This window comes from Melanaphis sacchari, unplaced genomic scaffold (genome assembly GCF_002803265.2).
Source record: "Melanaphis sacchari strain LSU unplaced genomic scaffold, SCAv2.0 Contig20_pilon_pilon, whole genome shotgun sequence".
In the NCBI taxonomy this organism is placed as follows: Eukaryota; Metazoa; Arthropoda; class Insecta; order Hemiptera; family Aphididae; genus Melanaphis; species Melanaphis sacchari.
In genome coordinates this window covers 7,335,894-7,355,368 of record NW_020271042.1, presented here as the reverse complement: position 1 = coordinate 7,355,368, position 19,475 = coordinate 7,335,894, and the positions used below count along the sequence as shown (strand labels likewise).

Below are 19,475 nucleotides of genomic sequence, written 5' to 3'. Positions count from 1 at the left end.
TGTTTAGAGATTTGAATGTGTGTTTTCACACATGAGGATATGTTAAATTACAGTAATCTAAAACGTGGGTAAGTAATAAGATTGGTTGGTGTTCAAAACCTCACTTAAAAATAAATTACAATAAAAATTGAGATAACATTGGTCATATATACAAATAATAAATAAATAATAATATAAATGATATAAAAAGACTTTATAAATATCACAAAAAATTGGGTGTAAAAACAAATTTGGCCTCGATTTTTTTTTTTTTTTTATGCCTGATGCATTGTATCATTAAGTCGAATAGGAACGCCTGCCTTAAGCAGTATGATCTTAGCACCTATCTAATAATATTAAGTTAGTGAACCTTGAAGTTAAGATTATTAATAAAATATGAATTAATTATAAATAAGAAGTATTAGGCTAAAATTTTCTAACGATCTACGAGAGAATACGAGATATGAATAAATATCATAAAATCTGATATTATAAACAACAAAACTTATTTTTATAACTCATTTACGTTAAAAAAAAAAAAAAAATAATAAATATTTAAAAAAAAAATTGCTCGCTACATTAAATTTTTTTATAAAAAGAGTATCAAGCATGTAATGTTGCTTTAATATTGAGCATTTTGAAAGAAAAAAATTTTGTTATTTATGCTACGCATATACATATATATATATATATATATATATTTATAAACGAACGCATTGGAAAATATTTGGTAACTGTTTGAACTCAATAATGTTATGCTGAAATTTCTAAATGTATAATATATATATATATATATTTTAACGATTAATATTAAGACTTTTCGTTTGACTCGCCTTTTTGAATACCATTTACTTTGATCTCGTTCACGGAATGTGATCTAGCGTGCTGATGGGAACTGCTCCGGCCGTCTCGAGTACCGGTGATCATGTTCGGCAACATGTGGTTGGCCGAGTGCGATCTAGTGTGACCATTATTACCGTTCCGATTGCCCACGCTGGTCTGACTTTTGAGAGCCATTTGATAAGCAACTTCAAACGCTTGACCTAGCGTCAAGATAATTTCAGTCGCTTGGTCCTATAATAAAGAACAGATAATCAATTTTACATACATTGTCAGAAATAAAAATTTAATTACAAATTCGATAATCAAAAATCGTCTCACCATAGAAGACACACTGAAAACGTGACTATAGTGTGAGCTAGTGTGATGATCTTTTGTGATATATGCAAAATGATTTAAATCATCTGCGTCTTGACATGCACAATCTATATTCCGAATTTCATGCTCGCACACTAAACTACCCGACATGGGGTCCATAAACCGAACACCTCGGTATGATATTACTAACGCCACTTCTGGCAAAGTCCGTTGGGCGCCATTGGCTACGGCGTGTTTAAGTTTTTGAATAGACTGTTTAGTTGACTCCGTGCCTCTAGGTTCTTTTACTTCGGTGGAACCCAAATACTAGAATATAAAATATATAAACTACGTTGTTTTTCTATATATCAATAATTATGACCAAGCTGCTTATTTTGTATTTTATTCGAGACTTACTGACGCTATATACTTGACATTTCCAGAAACAAGCGCAGCTGGCTGGTGTCTCCACTGTGTTATTAGTGTAGAAGGAACGCCAAAAAGGAGTTCTGAAGGTCCTCTGATTATTAGGTCATTGTTGTTGCGATTAGAAAAGTTTTGTAATGGTGGTGGAAGAGGGGCATGTCTAGACTTTTTAGGATTATGCCGGAGGGTAGCAGTGCCGGACGCCACGTGAACTGAATGTTTTGAACCAACTTTTTCCTTGAGTGACTGAATATTGTTTTTCTGCAACATAATATCATGCATATGTTAAAATTATAGGAAATTAATACAACTATAGGTGCCTAATGTTACATTCAACAAAACATTACAACCATCAAGTTTATGGAAACTCACCAATTGCCTGAGATCGTTTCCAATATCGTTTAAACCATCACCGACAGAAACAGCTTGATGTAACTGAGACTTACTGTTATCGACAGACGACAGTATTCTTCTTCTATGGCCGGGTTTGGTGATTTCTAGCACCGCTGTGAGTTCCACTTCCCAAATCCTTGCTATTCGCTCAAGATCTGTATATAAGTGTTTGCGGAACGTATTTATGTAGCAAGACAGCCCAATGCTAGTCAGCCATTCTTCCATCTGTTTAGCGTCTTCTTCATCATCAACTTGATCTAAATCGGCAATGGATTTACTTTTAGCTTTAGACGTATCTTTGGTATAGCGCTTTGACCAGAACTCTTTTACTAAGCATGGTAAATCGTTAACAGAATCTAAAATCTTTGCTCGATCGGTTTCGTTTTCAATACCCATGTCTTTTAAATCTGATTCTACTAATACGCCACACTACAAAATAAATATAATTTCATAAATAAATATTTTATACAAAATAACTTCTATGGACATATTTATAAGTTATGAAAATGATATATCCATTAATTGAAATTTCAATAAATAAAATAAAATACTTGTAATTAAAAATTTCAAAACAATAAAATATTAAATGAATTTTAAATTTTAAGGTACATTTATGATATACTTACAATAAAATCCAAATTATCGTAGCCAAATTCAATGAATGCATTAACAAAGTCCTGGAAACCTAATCCAAATAACCATGATTCCACCGTTAATGGACTATCATTGCAATTTATTCGAGATTTTTCTTTACTATCTGATCTATTTAATCCTAAAATAATATTCCAAATATTAAAATAAAATTGAATAATAATAAAAAAAAAAAAAACAGTAAGACTACCTAGTCTGACTTGGAATTCTTTTTCAAGCTCATTACACATAGATTCCTTAGCATTTCCGCCTCCTAGATTTGTTATCAAATCAGATATTTTAGCCCATTCCTCTTGTTCGTCAAATGGGCTCAACATAGTAGAACTTTTTGACTGATCTTCTGCGGAACCAGGCGATTGAGCTATAACTGGAGGGTCATATACTGTACGTAATTTACGTAGAGTTTTTGGTCTTTCGGCTCTATTACTATTGATTGATCCTCTCAGTAATCCTGTTTAAATTTATTTGTTTGAAAAAACATTAATATCAAATTATTTTTTTAATTATCCAACCTGCAAAGGTCGCATCTCCTACAAATTCTTCTACAGCAGTTTCTTCAGAAGTAGACACACTTTTATCAGTCAACAATGCATGAGGCTCAGGCACCCAAGTAATCACTAATAAATCTTCTTCGATTTCTGTTTCCATATCTTTTGATTTTCTTTTTAGATTACTATAAATCTAAATAACCCAATTATAGATTGTTTTTTTTTAATAATTTATAATTTTTTTATCTATAATAAATGAAAATGAACGTTACTTGACTAAGTGGTCGTATTCTAGCGTGTATGCTACGTTCAGCTTGCAATGGCGATGGCGGTGGATGATCAGGGGTAGGAGGTTGATGATAATGTGTGGGGCTTAGAGGCCAGTCAGCTGAAGGCGTATCGTCGCCATCAAGTAAACTTTCTCTGGACGATGAAATAGTAGTAGTAATAAAACCATTATGGTCGGACACAATGACCTGGTTAGTTGTAGCAGGTTCTAGTTCAACACGTTTGAATTGTAAACCACCCCGTGATAAAATTGCACCTGGATCTTTATCGTGACGTTTGAGCTTTCGCCGGGGGTTGGTTGTACGAATTGGGACATTTTGGTAAATTGAAGTTAACGCCACAGGCTCTTCGCCTGAAGTTGGTCGTAGTTTCATTTCAACATATTGGTCAGCTGACTTTTCTCGGCGTAACACTTCTCCTCGACGACTTTGATCAGACAAAGGTGAGCCAGAAGTGGCATGGTATAAATACTCATAAGGCCCACTACTGCTGTTTGCGGACACTCGAGACGGGGAATCAGCTGCAGGTGTTAGTCTTTTAGATGCCACAGGCTAAAAAATATTTACTACTCATAACATACAGAACTTAGAATAAAATAAAAAAAACAACTTACAGAAATATTAGGTGCACTAGGATTCAATGGACCCATTGGTAAATATATTGAAGAAGATATAGGTCTATGACCACTAGAAGTTGTTGAAGAACTTATACTTACAGTGTCTAGTTCAGGACCCGAGAGAAAACTAGATTCTATTAAGGACCTAGAGAGTGGAGTAGGCTCATTTTTGTACCAACGGCCTGAATGGTAATTTCCATCGGAAATCCTACGATTATAATAATTTAAAAAACTTCAATATTTAAAACAAATTGGTAATAAACTTACGCCGAAGATTCCGATACACGACGATTTTTGTGTTTTTCCCAGCGAGTGGGAGAAGGACTAGGTGATAACATATTTTCATAAGGACTATTTAATAGAGGTATGGGTACCATATCACCATTTTCACTCCTCCTTTCGGTTTCCATATCACTTTCATTGTTATTATTAAATTGGTGGTCTTAAAAATAAATACAAATTTTTTTTATAGAGTTGGAACTAAAAAGTTTAAGCTTCTGCATACTTTGTAACATGGCTGTTATTTCTACGGCAGGACCAGCTTTGGGTGGAAATTGTTTTAAAAGATCTTCTACTGTACGCCTATGGATGTCCCGTATGTGGGTATTAATTCCGTGATCAAGTAGTGTTCTTGCTACTTCAGTCTTGCCACACTGAGCAGCTTCGTGAAGTGCAGTGCCGCTACCGGTACGAACATTAACGTCCATGCCAGCTGATAATAGTAACTCTACTACAGTCCTAATTGCATTTATTCATATTTTGTTATTTAATGCATTCTAATTAATATTAATAAATTAAAAAACCTTACTTGTGGCCATTTCGGCTTGCTAAATGTAAAGGAGTGTGAGCAAACATTATACCTGCCGCACGTGAATTGTACGATCTTATCAGTTCTGGTCGTTTGGTAATAATTAGTTCTACTGTCTCTAGTCTGTTCACAATAAATGCCATTAATAAAAACCGAGTTAAATAGGTTGAAACATTGAGTTTACACACACACATATTTATAAGAAGGGCTTGGAAGTTCATGCATTTTGCATTTTTTTTTTTTTTTGGAACTTATAGATGATGCTCTCCTGGCTACAAACGTGTTTTATGAACATGTGAATCTAAATAACTAATTTTTATTTTGCAATTTTTTTGAATTTTTTGACTTTTTAAGTCATTTTTTGTTATTTTTAGGACCTACTTTCCTTTTTAGTTCAATTTCTTGTATTTATGATTAAATTTTGTCAATTAACATCTTTACATGCATATTTTTTGTTTTACACAGACTATATATACGTATCTACATAAAATTTATATTTTATAAAATAAAAAAATATTTTACACAAGTTATATACGCGGGTAGGTAAAGATAAAGATTTGTTAAAATAAGGCAACAATTGCTAGCTATCATTTTTAATTTTGACAATATAAAATGTGCTTTAATAGTACAATGTAATAATTTTGAATAATTTTTATTATTATTACTATTCTTTAAAAAAAAAAAAAATAATAATAATATATTTTTACTAGTTTAAAACAAAAATTTATAATTTTTTTAGGTAATTTTTAAATCATATTTACATATTTTTTTTTAGGTCATTTTTAATGTTTTTAAGGTCATAAACTTCCTAGCCCTATTTATAAGTTAGGTATATATGTATACAAATAATAGAGAAACTAAATTAAATTTATGTATATTTTCATTATAGGGCTAATTATTTTTAGTTTCTACTTTGTATAAAATCGATAATATTAATATTTATCAATAATTCCTACCTTCCATATTGTGCGCATAAGTCTAAAGGAGTTTCGTGTTTGTGGTTTCTTATAGTAGGATCAGCACCATGTTCTAGGAGTAGTACGACCACGCCTGAATGACCGTGTTCGGCTGCACAATGTAACGGAGTTTCTCGATTTTTTGTCTTAACATATTATTTAAAAAACATACTCTTAAGTCTCGTCAAAACATATTTCCGATCATAAGCGTACGCACGAGGTGTACAGGATATGCCACTACGACTTTGTTAAACGATTCTATATAGATCCGGTTAAAATAATTTTTTCCTTTAACTACTCATTATTGATAAATTAAAAATATTGTTTTCAAAAAATAGGCTTAGAAATTAACATCAAAGAACTTGTAGCTGAAACTGAAACTAATTCTGATAAAATATCGATTTGAATATTGCGCAATAAATATAAATTCTATGATGACAATAAATTGTAATATACCTAAAATTAACTATGTTTTTTTTTTTTTTAAGCAATGGCGCCCAACTTTTTGTAATGCATACCCTGCATAGTGCATATTATATCTGTGGACGCTCGTGTTTCCAATAAATTTAGGATTCGAAAATTACCATATGATTGACATTGGGTATTGACGGCCCGTGGCAGAGCAACAAGCGGACTATGTCAACATTGCCTCTCCATGCAGCGTAGTGTAGTGGAGCAGCGCCTTTATGATCAACTACATTTGTTGATGCTTCATTACATAAAAGAAGTTGAACAATTTCCCTGACAATAGAACAAAATGCATAAACCTTTTTTGAATTTAAATTTATTGAACCTACATAATGTATAGTTGTAATACATCTCTTATGTTTGTTTTTCCATTATAATGTTATTTTTACACTATTAATTTGTATGCTTCAAATATAGAAAATTTTATTTGTATAATATTAATAATATTAAGTTACACTTATGATTATTGGTTAATAAAAATAATCACTTACTTGTATGCATTTAATGAAGCATGGTGCAATGCAGTAAAGCCAGTTTGGTCTTGAGTATTTACACCAGCGCCTCTTCTCAAACTAAACAAATAAAAATAAATTATAGTTATTATTAATATATTAAATAGGTATTATCCCCATATAATAAAAAGTCTATGCCTATAATAAAAACTATATTGCAATCGGCTTCTTGCTGAGTATATAACTCTAATATAATGTATTCCTGTACACATATTTATATAAATTATTAATTAAAAACAATGGTCAGATGTTTCCTACAATAGATAAATATAGATCAACGCATTCCAAGGTAATTATAAAAATTAAGTTGTCAAAACAATACTATATAAATAAAGAATTATATTTAATAATTTGATATAATATAACATTTAAATTTTTTAATAAAGCAGTCACATAATAATTTAGTTTAGTAATTATCTAGAAAGATGAAAACTAATTTATGAATTATAAATCAATTTATAAATATTTCAAAAGATTTAGCTTGACGATAAAAAAATGTTCTTATCAAAGTTAGTATATATTTCAATAGTAACAAAAAAAAAAAAAAAAAAAAAAAAACAATTATTATTCACTAATAAGAACAATAGCTCAATTCCAATATTTTAAAAATAAGTTTAATATATTTTTTTTATTGGTTAATTTTATAGATGTATGATGCAATGAGTATAAGTAAGCAAATATGACGTGTAATCAAACAATTAGCTTTTTAAAAAGTTTTCTTCGACTTTTGGAAAAATTTAATTTTTAAATTTGGGTTATTATGAATCAATTTCACAACATACCAAACAGAAAACGGTATTTTTGTTTAATTCTTGTTAAATTATAAAAATTCTAAATACAATTATTATTTATTAGTGAATATTAAATAATGAATACTATAATTATTTAACCTCATCTACAATTAATATAATAATTTAAAATTGTTGGTACAGATGTACAATCTTTTAATGTTATATTTTACTAAATAGTAAATCCTTTGAAATAAATTTTTGTTTTTCATCCTTTGATAAAAATCTCATCTATGAGTCATGTTTAAAGACGTTAAGAGTGCGCTATATCCGCATGTGATTTCTCCGTCTTACAAACGCGTAGCATACCAAATTGTTCGATCAGAATAATCCATTTAACTCTGTCATGCTTAATATTTAAGTGAATTTACCTATTATTAAATTTAAAAACAAGAATATAAAATAGCAAATCTCTTAAGATTTTTGTTTATATTTTTATTTTAAAGTGAGTTATGAACACTTTAAAATGTAACAATTTAGATTTTTAAAATGCTCATAACTCACTTTAAAATAAAAATATAAAAATACCTATGAGGTTCACTAGTTTATATTCTTGCTTTTAAATTTGATAATAAGTAAGTTCACTTAAATATTAGGTAAACATGACAGAGTGAAATGGATTATTCTGATCGAACAATTTGATACGGTATGGATTTATAAGGGAGACATTGTATGCGGGTGTAACGTCATCTTGAATAAAATAAAATATAAGTATCTATGTTTAACGTGGAGAAAATAAAAACTTAGATATTTCAAACTATATTTTAATATATCTCCTTAAATTTAGTAATTAAATGTTAACGTTGTAAATAAAAAAAATTCTTTGCTGCAAAAATAAATATTATAAAATAGTACAATAGATATATACACATCGTTGCATGCCTGCATCTTATTATTATTAATGGTACTTTAACCCAACAGAAACTATGAATAGGCTATATAGGATGGGCCATAGATTGCTTGACTTCCTTCTCATGTGTACTAAATAATACGTAATGTACTATCGTATTCGTACACGATCGTAAGTATGTATAATATTATATTACAAAAATAATCAGTTATTATTCATTGTTTGTTTGTTTTATATAGCACAACAGTGGTTGTAGGTTGAAAGTGCGTTATTAACAGTTATTAATTTGTGTTTATATTGTGTTTGTAACTACTTTCTTTGTGCGAGTGTGTACACATATGGGAAGTAAAGTCCCAGTGGAAATATTTTACGATATCGATAATAAGTAATAACTAATAAGTAATAAACTCCATTAGATATATTACACTAATTACACGTCTCACAAAACATATTTATCGGCAAACTGTTAAAAACTGTCAATGATTCAATTTTACAAAAAGTACTTATTTTACTAGTCACTTAAGTATACATATAATAATAAATTTTCACATCATAATATGGCATATGAAGTTAAGAATGATAATAAACTACAAATACAATTTATTAAATTATAAGTCATTCAATCGAATGCAACTAAAGCCTTCTATAAACATTAGTTTAGTAAGTTCCATTTGACGTTAGTTAAAAAATTTAAACGCCACTATAAAGGACATTCATTAAAAATAAATAAATTATTCTACCAACATCAAAGGTCATTTATTTTATTCTTTCTTTGAATTTGATTTATCTGGTTTTATTAGATTTTTCTTTAGAACAATAAATTAGTATTAAAAAACTTAAAAGTAATACAATTTTCCCAATACTTTCATATTCAAGTTGTATTAATTATTCTTTTAATTGCATTCATTAAATGAGATTTCTTAAGCTTTTCATATTTCAGTATATGCATGTCATTATAGTATGGTTCAAGTATTTTTTTTTATTTAACGTAATAGGTAATTAAGAACTTTTAATAATTTTTAATTTTCACCTTTGCTTTTAATTTTATTGTACTAGAGTCTAGATTAGTTTAGATTATTTATTTACGAATTGTAATTATAGGGTTAAATTAAAATATTCAATCAATAATGATTAAATTTAATACTTATGTTAATATAGAGGCTAAACATATTAATTTATTATTGTTTATATATAATCTAAAAATTAAGCCGATATGCTAAAAAATAAAATTTTACATGTGAATTTAATTTCAACACGTGATATAGGATATGCTTTTAGGGTGAGTATATAATTATAACCTTTTTTTTTTATTCACAGAGTGATAATTGCGATTAATGATCTTCAAAAGTTTAAAAATATCAAATGCTATAGGGTTTGTTCAAAAAATTATTAATAGTAAAAATATCTTCGTAAATTAGGGAATATACTCACTCCAGTACAATTAGTATAAGTTTCAAGTGTACCTTGTATTTTGGTTAAGTTACTGTAATGGGTTTAGTTGTGTTAAATTTCAATTCAATAATAAATAATTGTTGCTTAACCTGAGAAGAGACAGCTTCACTTTTTAGTAACCATGGTTATCAGACAATTAAATTAATAATAAAATTAAAAATTCTACACACATTTTTGTGACATTTAATTGATGTAGTTTACACTTTGGTGGGTAAAATGTAGATAATTCTTAGAACTTTTTTAAATAATCGGGAAAAACAAAATCAAAAAACTATTAATATTTATTAAAGTTGTAATGTTATACAAATTAATTAGTATCTTTGGTTACCAAAAAGTTGAAAATCTTCATTAAAAATTTTTTTTATCGTATACCATTAATTTATCATTAAGTTAAAGTTTAAAATATCTATTACAGTGCCCAATTTAATAATGAGATAGATATACTCGATAGTCAAAATCTATACTGTAACGTACAGCATTTTTTTTCACAGTTGTTTTAAAAATTACAGAGAAATTTTTATTTTTGACACGCCAAAATACAAATTAGATTCACTAGTATATTAGCTATCAAAGACTCTCAAAGAGCTTATAAACTACTATAGAAAAAGGGTTTTCAGACACAATTTATTTTAATGAGTAGCAATAATTTGTATTGTTACGATAAAAATATAAAAATTATAATATGCTAAGGTTAAAAAAATATGTCACTTCATTAACTCGGCCTAGTTCCTTGTAATTTCATTAAAATGTTTAATTTTAAATCTGTGGAATATAGAGTGCCAAGATTTTGTATGTTATAACGCGGTTTAAGAATTTGTCTAAACAACATATGTGAATAAACTACAACTAACAGTGCACACATAATATTATTATGACGTAGGCGTATGATGACAGAATATTATGATGGGAGAGTCAATGTTTTACCTATCATGTTTTTATGTTTTAAAGATTTCTAATAGTTTGTTTCGTCAACGGTGTTTACTGATACAACTAAAATACTAATAACGAGTAACAACCATAAATAATTTTAAGTAGATCGTTTATTAGTTGAAGATGTTGAACTTTTAAATTGAGGTCAAATATCAATCTGTTGATTTAACCATAGTTAATATCTGAAGAATGTAATGATATTATAAACATAAACATAAACATGATATCGTTCAGTGAAATATTTTACTGTGTATAACTGTTGATGACGTATTCGTGCAACATAAATAGATCGTAAAATAATTTATAGTATTTTACAGTTAATTTATAGATTGACGATTCAATACTTTTATACTTGTTGATCCTGATATTTAAAGTGTATTTATGTAAGATGCCTAGTTAGTTTAAAATCCATAAAATTTACTAGATAATATAATAGTTTCAAAACATTTTTGAAGTTTATTAAAATACCAATTACATCGGAATGTAGTGTAAATAAAGAATTATCAATTTAGTTATTTATCAATACCTATGATGAATTATTAAACATTAGTGAATCATATATTTTAATAATAACGATTAATTTTACAACGTCACTTTAACTTAAATTATAACAATATGATGCTTAACGTTTTACACAATAGCTTTTTGATTCATTATGTGGCTGACGAGTGTGAAACAGGGGTTTTTAAACGCGGTAAAATGTTAGGGTCTGGATAGAAGGGAGGGGGACGAGATGGTAAAACGAGTGAAGTGATGAGGAATATTTAGGGTTAAAATGTATATATAGAATATATAATAGGTATTATATCATTTAAGTAACTATTGGTTGAATGTCGAGTATTTTCATTTTTTCAATCGGTACGATTAACAACATTATTTTTATCAAATTATCAGAAGGCATAGATCGAAGGAGAAAAAAGAAACGATCAGATTTCGTAGTCACATATCGTAAGTTTATTTTTCCTTGGTTTCAATTTATCGGGACATAAAACGAGGAACGTACTTAGGCCCCCTCACTTATCAGAATTTTGCAACTTTTTTTTTCACGAATATTTATCACTCAATTTTATTAATTCCAGAACAAGGTTCTAAAATTCGTGCACAGAGCAACAGTCGTTTTAATCGAGGAAGTTTCAACGACGACTATCGTATATAAAATAAATATATAAGCAAACATGTGTAAAGCACGAATAGATTACAATGGCTATAAATGAAACGGCGATACCTCCACCTACGAGTTACCTAATGTTATTGTCATAATTATCACAGCGAACCATAACAAAGTATTGGCCTACGACCATCACGATCAAATATGAATATTATTGAGTCATTAGTTTATAACATTGTGCCGTCACCATACGGCGTATGTCTAATACTTTAAAGAGTTTTCGTCGTTATTTTCAATATTTATTAAGCTTCAAGACTACCTATTAAATTTTCTAGTAGGCGAATATCTCGGTGAATATTGTTTACTACCTATTAATTATCATCTCACCTGGCCAGTGGTCCCGTTCTCTTGGCCTTTTGCACTAGTATCTTCTCCACGGCGTTGAGATTGCCGGTCTTGGCTGCAATCACCAGGTCGTGGTCCTTGCCCATCCTGGCCGCCGAAAGTCCCTGCCCTAAGCTGCCTCCGCTGTCGTGTCGTCGTTCACGCGTTTACGACAATCGCCGACCGAATGTCGGGCACAGTCGTACACCCGGACCGTACCGTGTCCGCGATTTTGTCACCGGTCATCGTGTTCCGTTTTATCTTTTACGCTGGCACTTCACCGTCTCGTTACGATATTATTATCACACACGAACAAGCGCGCGCGCACACACACACACACACACCGTAAGCGGACCATAACACAAACACGGTCGCCGATCGATCGCAAGGAGCCGCACCGTCGGTGCCGTGGTGGGGTGGCCGCGCGCGGTGCGTCACTCCCAGTCGGTCAGCTGCTGCTCGAGCCGCCGCCGCCGCAGCGGAATCGATAACAGAAATGTACGCAAAACCCGATCCGACGACGTCGAGATTAACAGGACTTTGGCGGTGTTTGGTGGACAATAAACGGATGCGATAAAACGTGCCGAAAATACAGTCGGCCGTCCGCCCACGTCTTATTATTAGTTCCGGTGGAAGTGCAGTGTGGCGGCGATCGCCGTATCAATATTATTGTTATTTTTATTTTTGCGACGATGATAATAATTCCGTACGGGCGCTACGACACCGCCACCGCCACGCGACACCGAGCGTATTCACGACTGTTCCCCGCCTACGATGTTACAGTGCAGTCCGCGCACACGGTTTGTACCGACGACATCAGTGTTGCCGACTGGACAATATTAACCGTAATCGTGGTCACGTCGTCATACCAGTAAACGAGTGATGCGACTGAGATGGGTAGTGACAGACATTATTGAATGCGTCGGATGGTCGTTAGTGGTGAGTAGTGACGTGCATCTGTGCAAGTCACACTCGTTTAATCGGGTGACGGGTTGTTACACTTAACAAACTATAACGTCACTAGATCCGAATCGTTCGGACTCTCGAACTTTGGCCAGCGACAACGCACTATCGTTAACCAGACTTGAACAGTCAACAAGGCTGACGGGCGTGCGAGAGGTGTGTGTGTGTTTACATAATGACATGAATACCTATTGAATTGTACATTTGCAGTATGCTTTTATTAGTCGTGGTTAACAAAAAAAACGGCGATGAGTCATATTTTTTCGTACGTCCAGTAATGATTTCCCAAACATAGGTACCTATCGCCGATTTAGGTCGTCAACATTCCGTGTTCGTGAATACGACGAGCAATTCTCCGTCTTCTAAGTTGTAGGAAAATTAGGTAGTGCAAATTTTGTAAATGTGTGTGCCTACTGATCACCGACTAGGTACCGATTTGTAGCATTGAACCAGACAGAGTGATTGTTGTGTATCAAAATAATTGCATTGAAATGTTTGTTTCCAATGTTTACAATATGTACTTATTAGTGATAATTAACGTTTGGTATGTACAAGTATACTATTTTATAGCATAATATAAAGTATAATCATATATTCATATTTATACCTATTACAGACAGCAATAGGTAACGATGCACGGAAAAAAATTATTATAATTATTTCAAGAATTTACAGAATTACGAAAAAAATATAAATTCATTTACTTTGACATGCACTTAAGTAAAATTACATTATTATGAATTATTAATAAAAATATTTTTAATTTTAGTCAATTATTAAATTTTAATTGACTTATAAATAGTAGGTATAACATATTATAATTTATCGGAATATAAGATACAATCTATAGGTACGTATAAATGTATAATCCTCGGATTGTCCTGATTGACAGAAAATCAACGTGTAGAGTATAAACTAAAATAGATAGTGACTCGATATTTTGAAAGTGTTCTTATTTTATAATGCAAGTGCACACTAAATGCTAAGAAGAGATTTTGTAAGATTCGCATTTTGAAGAGGGGTTTACGCGGGTCTTTGTCGGATCATGAAAAACAATTATTATTTTGTTTGTATAGGATTGCCGTTGGTTGTAAAAAAATAAAATAGTCATCATAATAGAATGCATTTTAGATATTTTTGTTATATTTGACCAAAACCACTTATTTAATGTTGCGCTCAATATCAGCTATCTGTACAGCTATAATCCCTTTTTATTTTGTTCGATTACAGTTCGGTTGTTTAGATATGGCAACATGTTATTTTATGGACGTCTTGATTAACGTTCTTCATATCAATAATAAGTTTGCCATTATGGACAGGTATAAAGGTCTGACTTTCTTCAATAACTTTAGTAATTAATTAATATTTTTAATTTATTATTGAATAATGTGCATATCATTATTTAAATATAAATTATTACACACAGTCTTTTTTTGTTTTTTAATTTTTGAACATCATTAGTATTAAATCAAACAAAGTTGAACAAAATTTGAATCACATAGAAACATAGATTAGTCATTTACAGGTGCACAGAGATAGGCAGATAGTTATTAGTATTATCATTGAGTATATATACTATAATATATATATATTCAATGGTATTATTTATAACATTCTTAATTTCTTGAAAATTTAAACTATATTATAAAATTAACCATTAGGTATAACAATTTAAATGTTTGATATTTTTCGCATATATAAATACGAAAACTTTCTTAAAATAATATTATAACAATTGAACAATTGAGTACTTTACATTTTAATGAATAGTAAATATACTCACTTGGCCATACTCAATTTAGGATAAAATAATTAATTTACAAACTTTTTAATTCCATTAAAATTTAACATATACAATCAAATTTCTTTAAACTATTATTATGTATTGCGTACTTACATATTTTAGTAATTATTGTCTATTAGGTACCAAATGGATGAGTTGTCATCATTGTAGATTTAAAATGAAGTATATCGTATATCCAATTTAATATGTTTATAATTTATATAGCATAAATTATACAATGATGCAGCAATTTAGTAATTGTATTTAATGTGCTCGAGTTTAATAAGTATTAATGTTATCTTTAAAACATTCAATATCTTGATTATTAACGTAAAAATAATGAGAATGAATCATCATTGATATAAAAAGAATTAATAAAATTTCGAAGATAAAAACCCGAAGGATATATTGTACCTATATTATACCTATTTAATAGCAAATAAAAGTATTGACACTATTTACCAGTTGAAATTTTAATTTATTTTTTAGCTTTTAAACTCAACGTGTTAGTTTATATTTGAATTAACTTATATTTACATAATTAGTTAAAAATTAATTATAGCAACTTGGCATTTTTCATTAGTTTAAATAATAATATGTTGAGTCAAAATTATGTTTTTACACATAACATACCTTTTATCCGTGGTCGTTAGTAGGAGGTTAAAATTAGAGTTAAAATATATTGGTGAATGGTGGAGACAAAAGCGTCAAAATAAAATAAGAAAAAAAGTCATATTGTACGAAAGCACCAAAATCCTATAGGTACCTGTATACCATGGTTAATAAATAGATAGATATTAAACAGTAGATAAATAATAGATATTAAATTTAAAACTTTATCGATGAAAAACTCCAAACGTTTAATCTTAATCAAAATTCTGGATAATGAATGCATTGCAATGACTACAAATGCAGCAGAATCATATCATTGAGCGCTCAAGAATTGGGCCACTATAAACCTTTTTTCAAAAAAGTATATGGTAATTGGGCTACTTCTGTTATACATTTATAATAGGTAAACTCGGTGATTGGGCCACTATTTTAAATATTTTTTATTATTGTATCTGGTAATAGGCCTAATAGGGCCAACATTCAATTTTAATAAAATAATATTTAATATAATTTTCGGTCGAGCTTAGAACAATTAATGCCCCAATATTTGGACATTGCTCCTATTTTTTTTTTTTTTAACACATCTTAATTGTAAATTAAAAACTTTATCTGTGTATAATAGAATCAAATTGTATACAGACACAACATTAATGTGATAATTTCTAGACATATATTTTTGAAGTTAAAAATAAAATGATATAAATACAATTATATATAAAAAGAAGAAAACACAATACAAAAAAAAATTTTTAAAAACTCAGTTTAATGAACAAAATATTATTTATACATAATGTTATATAAACTTAATTATATAATAATTTTAATTAAAGGATTATAAATGAACTCAGCTCCTATTTCCCATACTTTTGAATTCGTCAATCACCATGTCAATATTAATACAAGATGTTAGTTTTGGTTCAATAAACATTAATAATAAACTATTAAGTCGATCTTATTGTATAGTACTCCTTAAGTTATTATTTTTTTATTGTTAATTTAAAAAATATCCGTTTGCAGGAACAACTCATAACTAGTATTACACTGAATAATTTCAGTACAGTGAAAAATCTAGTAAATGATTTTATGTAATTATTTGCTTTCATATAATCTAGCCACGAGTATATTGATTCATTATTAATATTAGTATATAGTTGAAATTGTATTATGCCCCTATAATATATTATTTCAAAGATTTAAAATGTATAAAAGAAAAAGGAAAAGAAAACAGTGTGCAGTTTTATTATATTCGTTGTTATTATTATTATATTGTACTGCGCCGTTGTCATTATAGTAATAGCGTCTTTAATGTTTATGAAAATATGTAAAATCATTTTGATTTGATTTTTTTACGTTGCAGTATTTAATACAAAACGTATTGTTTCATTACACTATAAACTATATACGCAACATTATTGTTGTAGAACAGTATAACACGCCATACATACATTTCACTAATACACTATATACAGTACCTATGTATATACTCAAATGTAGTATATTGTTTTGTTATTTTCGAACGGCGGTTCAACACAATGGCATCTTTTCTCGGTACAACAATAATAATATTTGTATTGTATACGGTTAAATAAAAAACAAAATATTTAATTTTCTGCCCACGCCATACATAAAATGTACACATGTATATATTTACAAATATATCCATTGGTCGGTTATACATATTATCATTATTATTATTATTATTATAAACGTATATACTGCTCCCTTTTTGTTTTTATTTTTCCCTCTTTACTACTGCTAGCTTTACAACCCCCTCCGCAGCCTCTTTTACAGTTTTGCGTATTTCCCCGCTGGCCGCTCTATAGTAATAATCGCACACACCACTGACTATTATGTTATCTCTTGTCTGTATATATATTATGGCATTATGGGTATTCATCGACGTTCGTTCCTATGGAATATCTCTCTCGTACTCCGCTCCAACTTTTTTCGATGTACCTATTCACATTATTTTCATTAGTCGTTATCTTTTAGCCTCTCTCTTCTGTGCGCGCGCATTTAAAACTTTTCGTTTCGAATAGCTTTTGGGTTTGTTTTTTTAATTCTGTTTTCCAATCGGATAAAAAATTTTTCTTGTAACCTCGTCATCGCCCTATTAAGCATGATACCTGACGTACCTATAAATTCATAACTTTTTTATATAATTGGTGCTATACTGCAGACATTTTATTTGCTCATCGCGTGAATGAAATTGTACAGAGTTTTTCATCAACAGAGTTCACCTCCGTGTTTTCTTTCGCAGTAATGAATTTATTCAAATTCTGAGTTTTTAATTTTTTTATATACCTACTTCTGTAGATTATGTATTTTATTTATATGTATTTTCTTTCTATGTATTTTAACATTCTTGAGATACTGTATACCACTGGATAAAATTAATGTCTTGCTATTATTACTATAAAATTTTTACGTAGTGAGATATAAATAAGTATCTGGCACCTCATCAATACTTATGTACCCAGTTTGTATTACTTCACTAGTTTATCCATGCAAAATTCAAATAAATTTACCTGAACCGACTTACAATATTCCACCGAATTAATAAGTAAATAAAAAACTCGTTAAAGTTTACATTTGTATATGTAAGATTGGGTGTCAAATCATCGTTTTTGTATACGGAGTATATACCTGAACATAATTTTGAAACTCCAAATAACCTGTGAATGCTATAAATTTAAAATCATTTATATTTATTGTTGTTCCTATACTTGTTGATTTTAAAGCTTATTAAAAACCACAGTGAAACTTTGTAATCAACATTACCTATGTTGTGTTATATTGAGAGTTTTTTTTTTTTTTACGACATGTATAATTAATAATTATAAAAAGTAATTCAACAAGCAGGCTTATCTACATGGTTTCCTTTAATAACTTATTTATTTAATGATTTCTGAGTTTTGAAGTATACTTACTTAAGAACTATATTTTCAAATAGGCACTTAAATTGTTTATACTAATTAAAGAGTATCTTGTAACGATACTAATAATTTCCGTTTTTCTAATAAAAACCACTCTTTCTTCTGTAATTTTTTAAGCAGATAATTTTTATTTTTCAACCATATTATGTACTATTGGCGATAGATTCAAAATAATAATACATTTGTAATATTTTAGGTCGCATGGTGATATGGAATTTTTAATAATTAACATGACGTATTTTATATTAACATTTTATAATTTGAAAAAATTGTCTGGTTATCATAATATATTTTATTAATTTTTATATAACAATTTTTAAGAACTACGAAAGACTTATATATAGTATATTGTATGTAGATAGAAATTAATAAATCAAAAATTAATTGTTTGAGTTTTTATTTAGATATCTTTATTAAGATAAAAAAAAAAAAATTACTTGTTTCAAAATTTAAGTAAGAAGGTTGGTTATCATTTATCATTTTAAAAAAATAAATAAGTTTTCTATTGCCGCATAATGCACTTAAAAATTTCAAAAATCTAAATTGGAAAAAATAAATTACCAGAGAAAAAAATGGAAGTGAGCCACCCCTAACCGTAGTTATTAATATAAATACTTTATACAACGAAAATAAAGGTGAAACTTCCAAAAAAACAAAATCGTGTTGTTGATATTTTACAAAAATTTTTTTTGTATGTACTATGTAACGACAAATAATAAACTTTTTGCTCTTTATAAAATCCCAAGACACTCTTGCGAGTTGCACTCGTCAATTTTGACAATCATATAAATATATATATTTTTATATAGCACGTCGCACATGTACCTTCACCTTCATCCCGGTTAAAACCCAGTCGCAATGTCTAATAATATCTTTATGTCCTAAATACTTTGATATTTGAAGCTCTCTTATGAGTATCAATAATAAAAACAATAATTACAAATAAA

At 29.2% G+C, this 19,475-nt stretch overlaps 1 protein-coding gene across 2 annotated transcripts; it reads right to left on the bottom strand.

Annotated features, from left to right (window-relative positions):
• Positions 1 to 554: 554 nt before the first annotated feature.
• Positions 555 to 12,945, bottom strand: LOC112593562 (ankyrin repeat and sterile alpha motif domain-containing protein 1B). 2 transcript variants are annotated; one of them, XM_025338016.1, is made up of 16 exons: positions 12,238 to 12,942; positions 6,702 to 6,782; positions 6,327 to 6,483; positions 5,743 to 5,888; positions 4,787 to 4,909; positions 4,484 to 4,716; positions 4,246 to 4,420; positions 3,976 to 4,186; positions 3,347 to 3,913; positions 3,099 to 3,267; positions 2,777 to 3,037; positions 2,562 to 2,707; positions 1,915 to 2,364; positions 1,534 to 1,803; positions 1,141 to 1,443; positions 555 to 1,053 (listed from the first exon to the last, which is right to left on the bottom strand). In XM_025338016.1, exons 1-16 carry the CDS (start codon positions 12,339 to 12,341, stop codon positions 790 to 792), a joined length of 3,660 nt encoding a protein of 1,219 aa, XP_025193801.1. In that variant the 5' UTR covers positions 12,342 to 12,942; the 3' UTR covers positions 555 to 789. The 2 variants fall into 2 exon arrangements, with proteins under 2 accessions (XP_025193801.1, XP_025193802.1); XM_025338017.1 differs by lacking the exons at positions 555 to 1,053; positions 1,141 to 1,443 and having other exon boundaries at positions 1,629 to 1,803; positions 1,989 to 2,364; positions 12,238 to 12,945.
• Between the last annotated feature and the right edge of the window lie 6,530 nt (positions 12,946 to 19,475).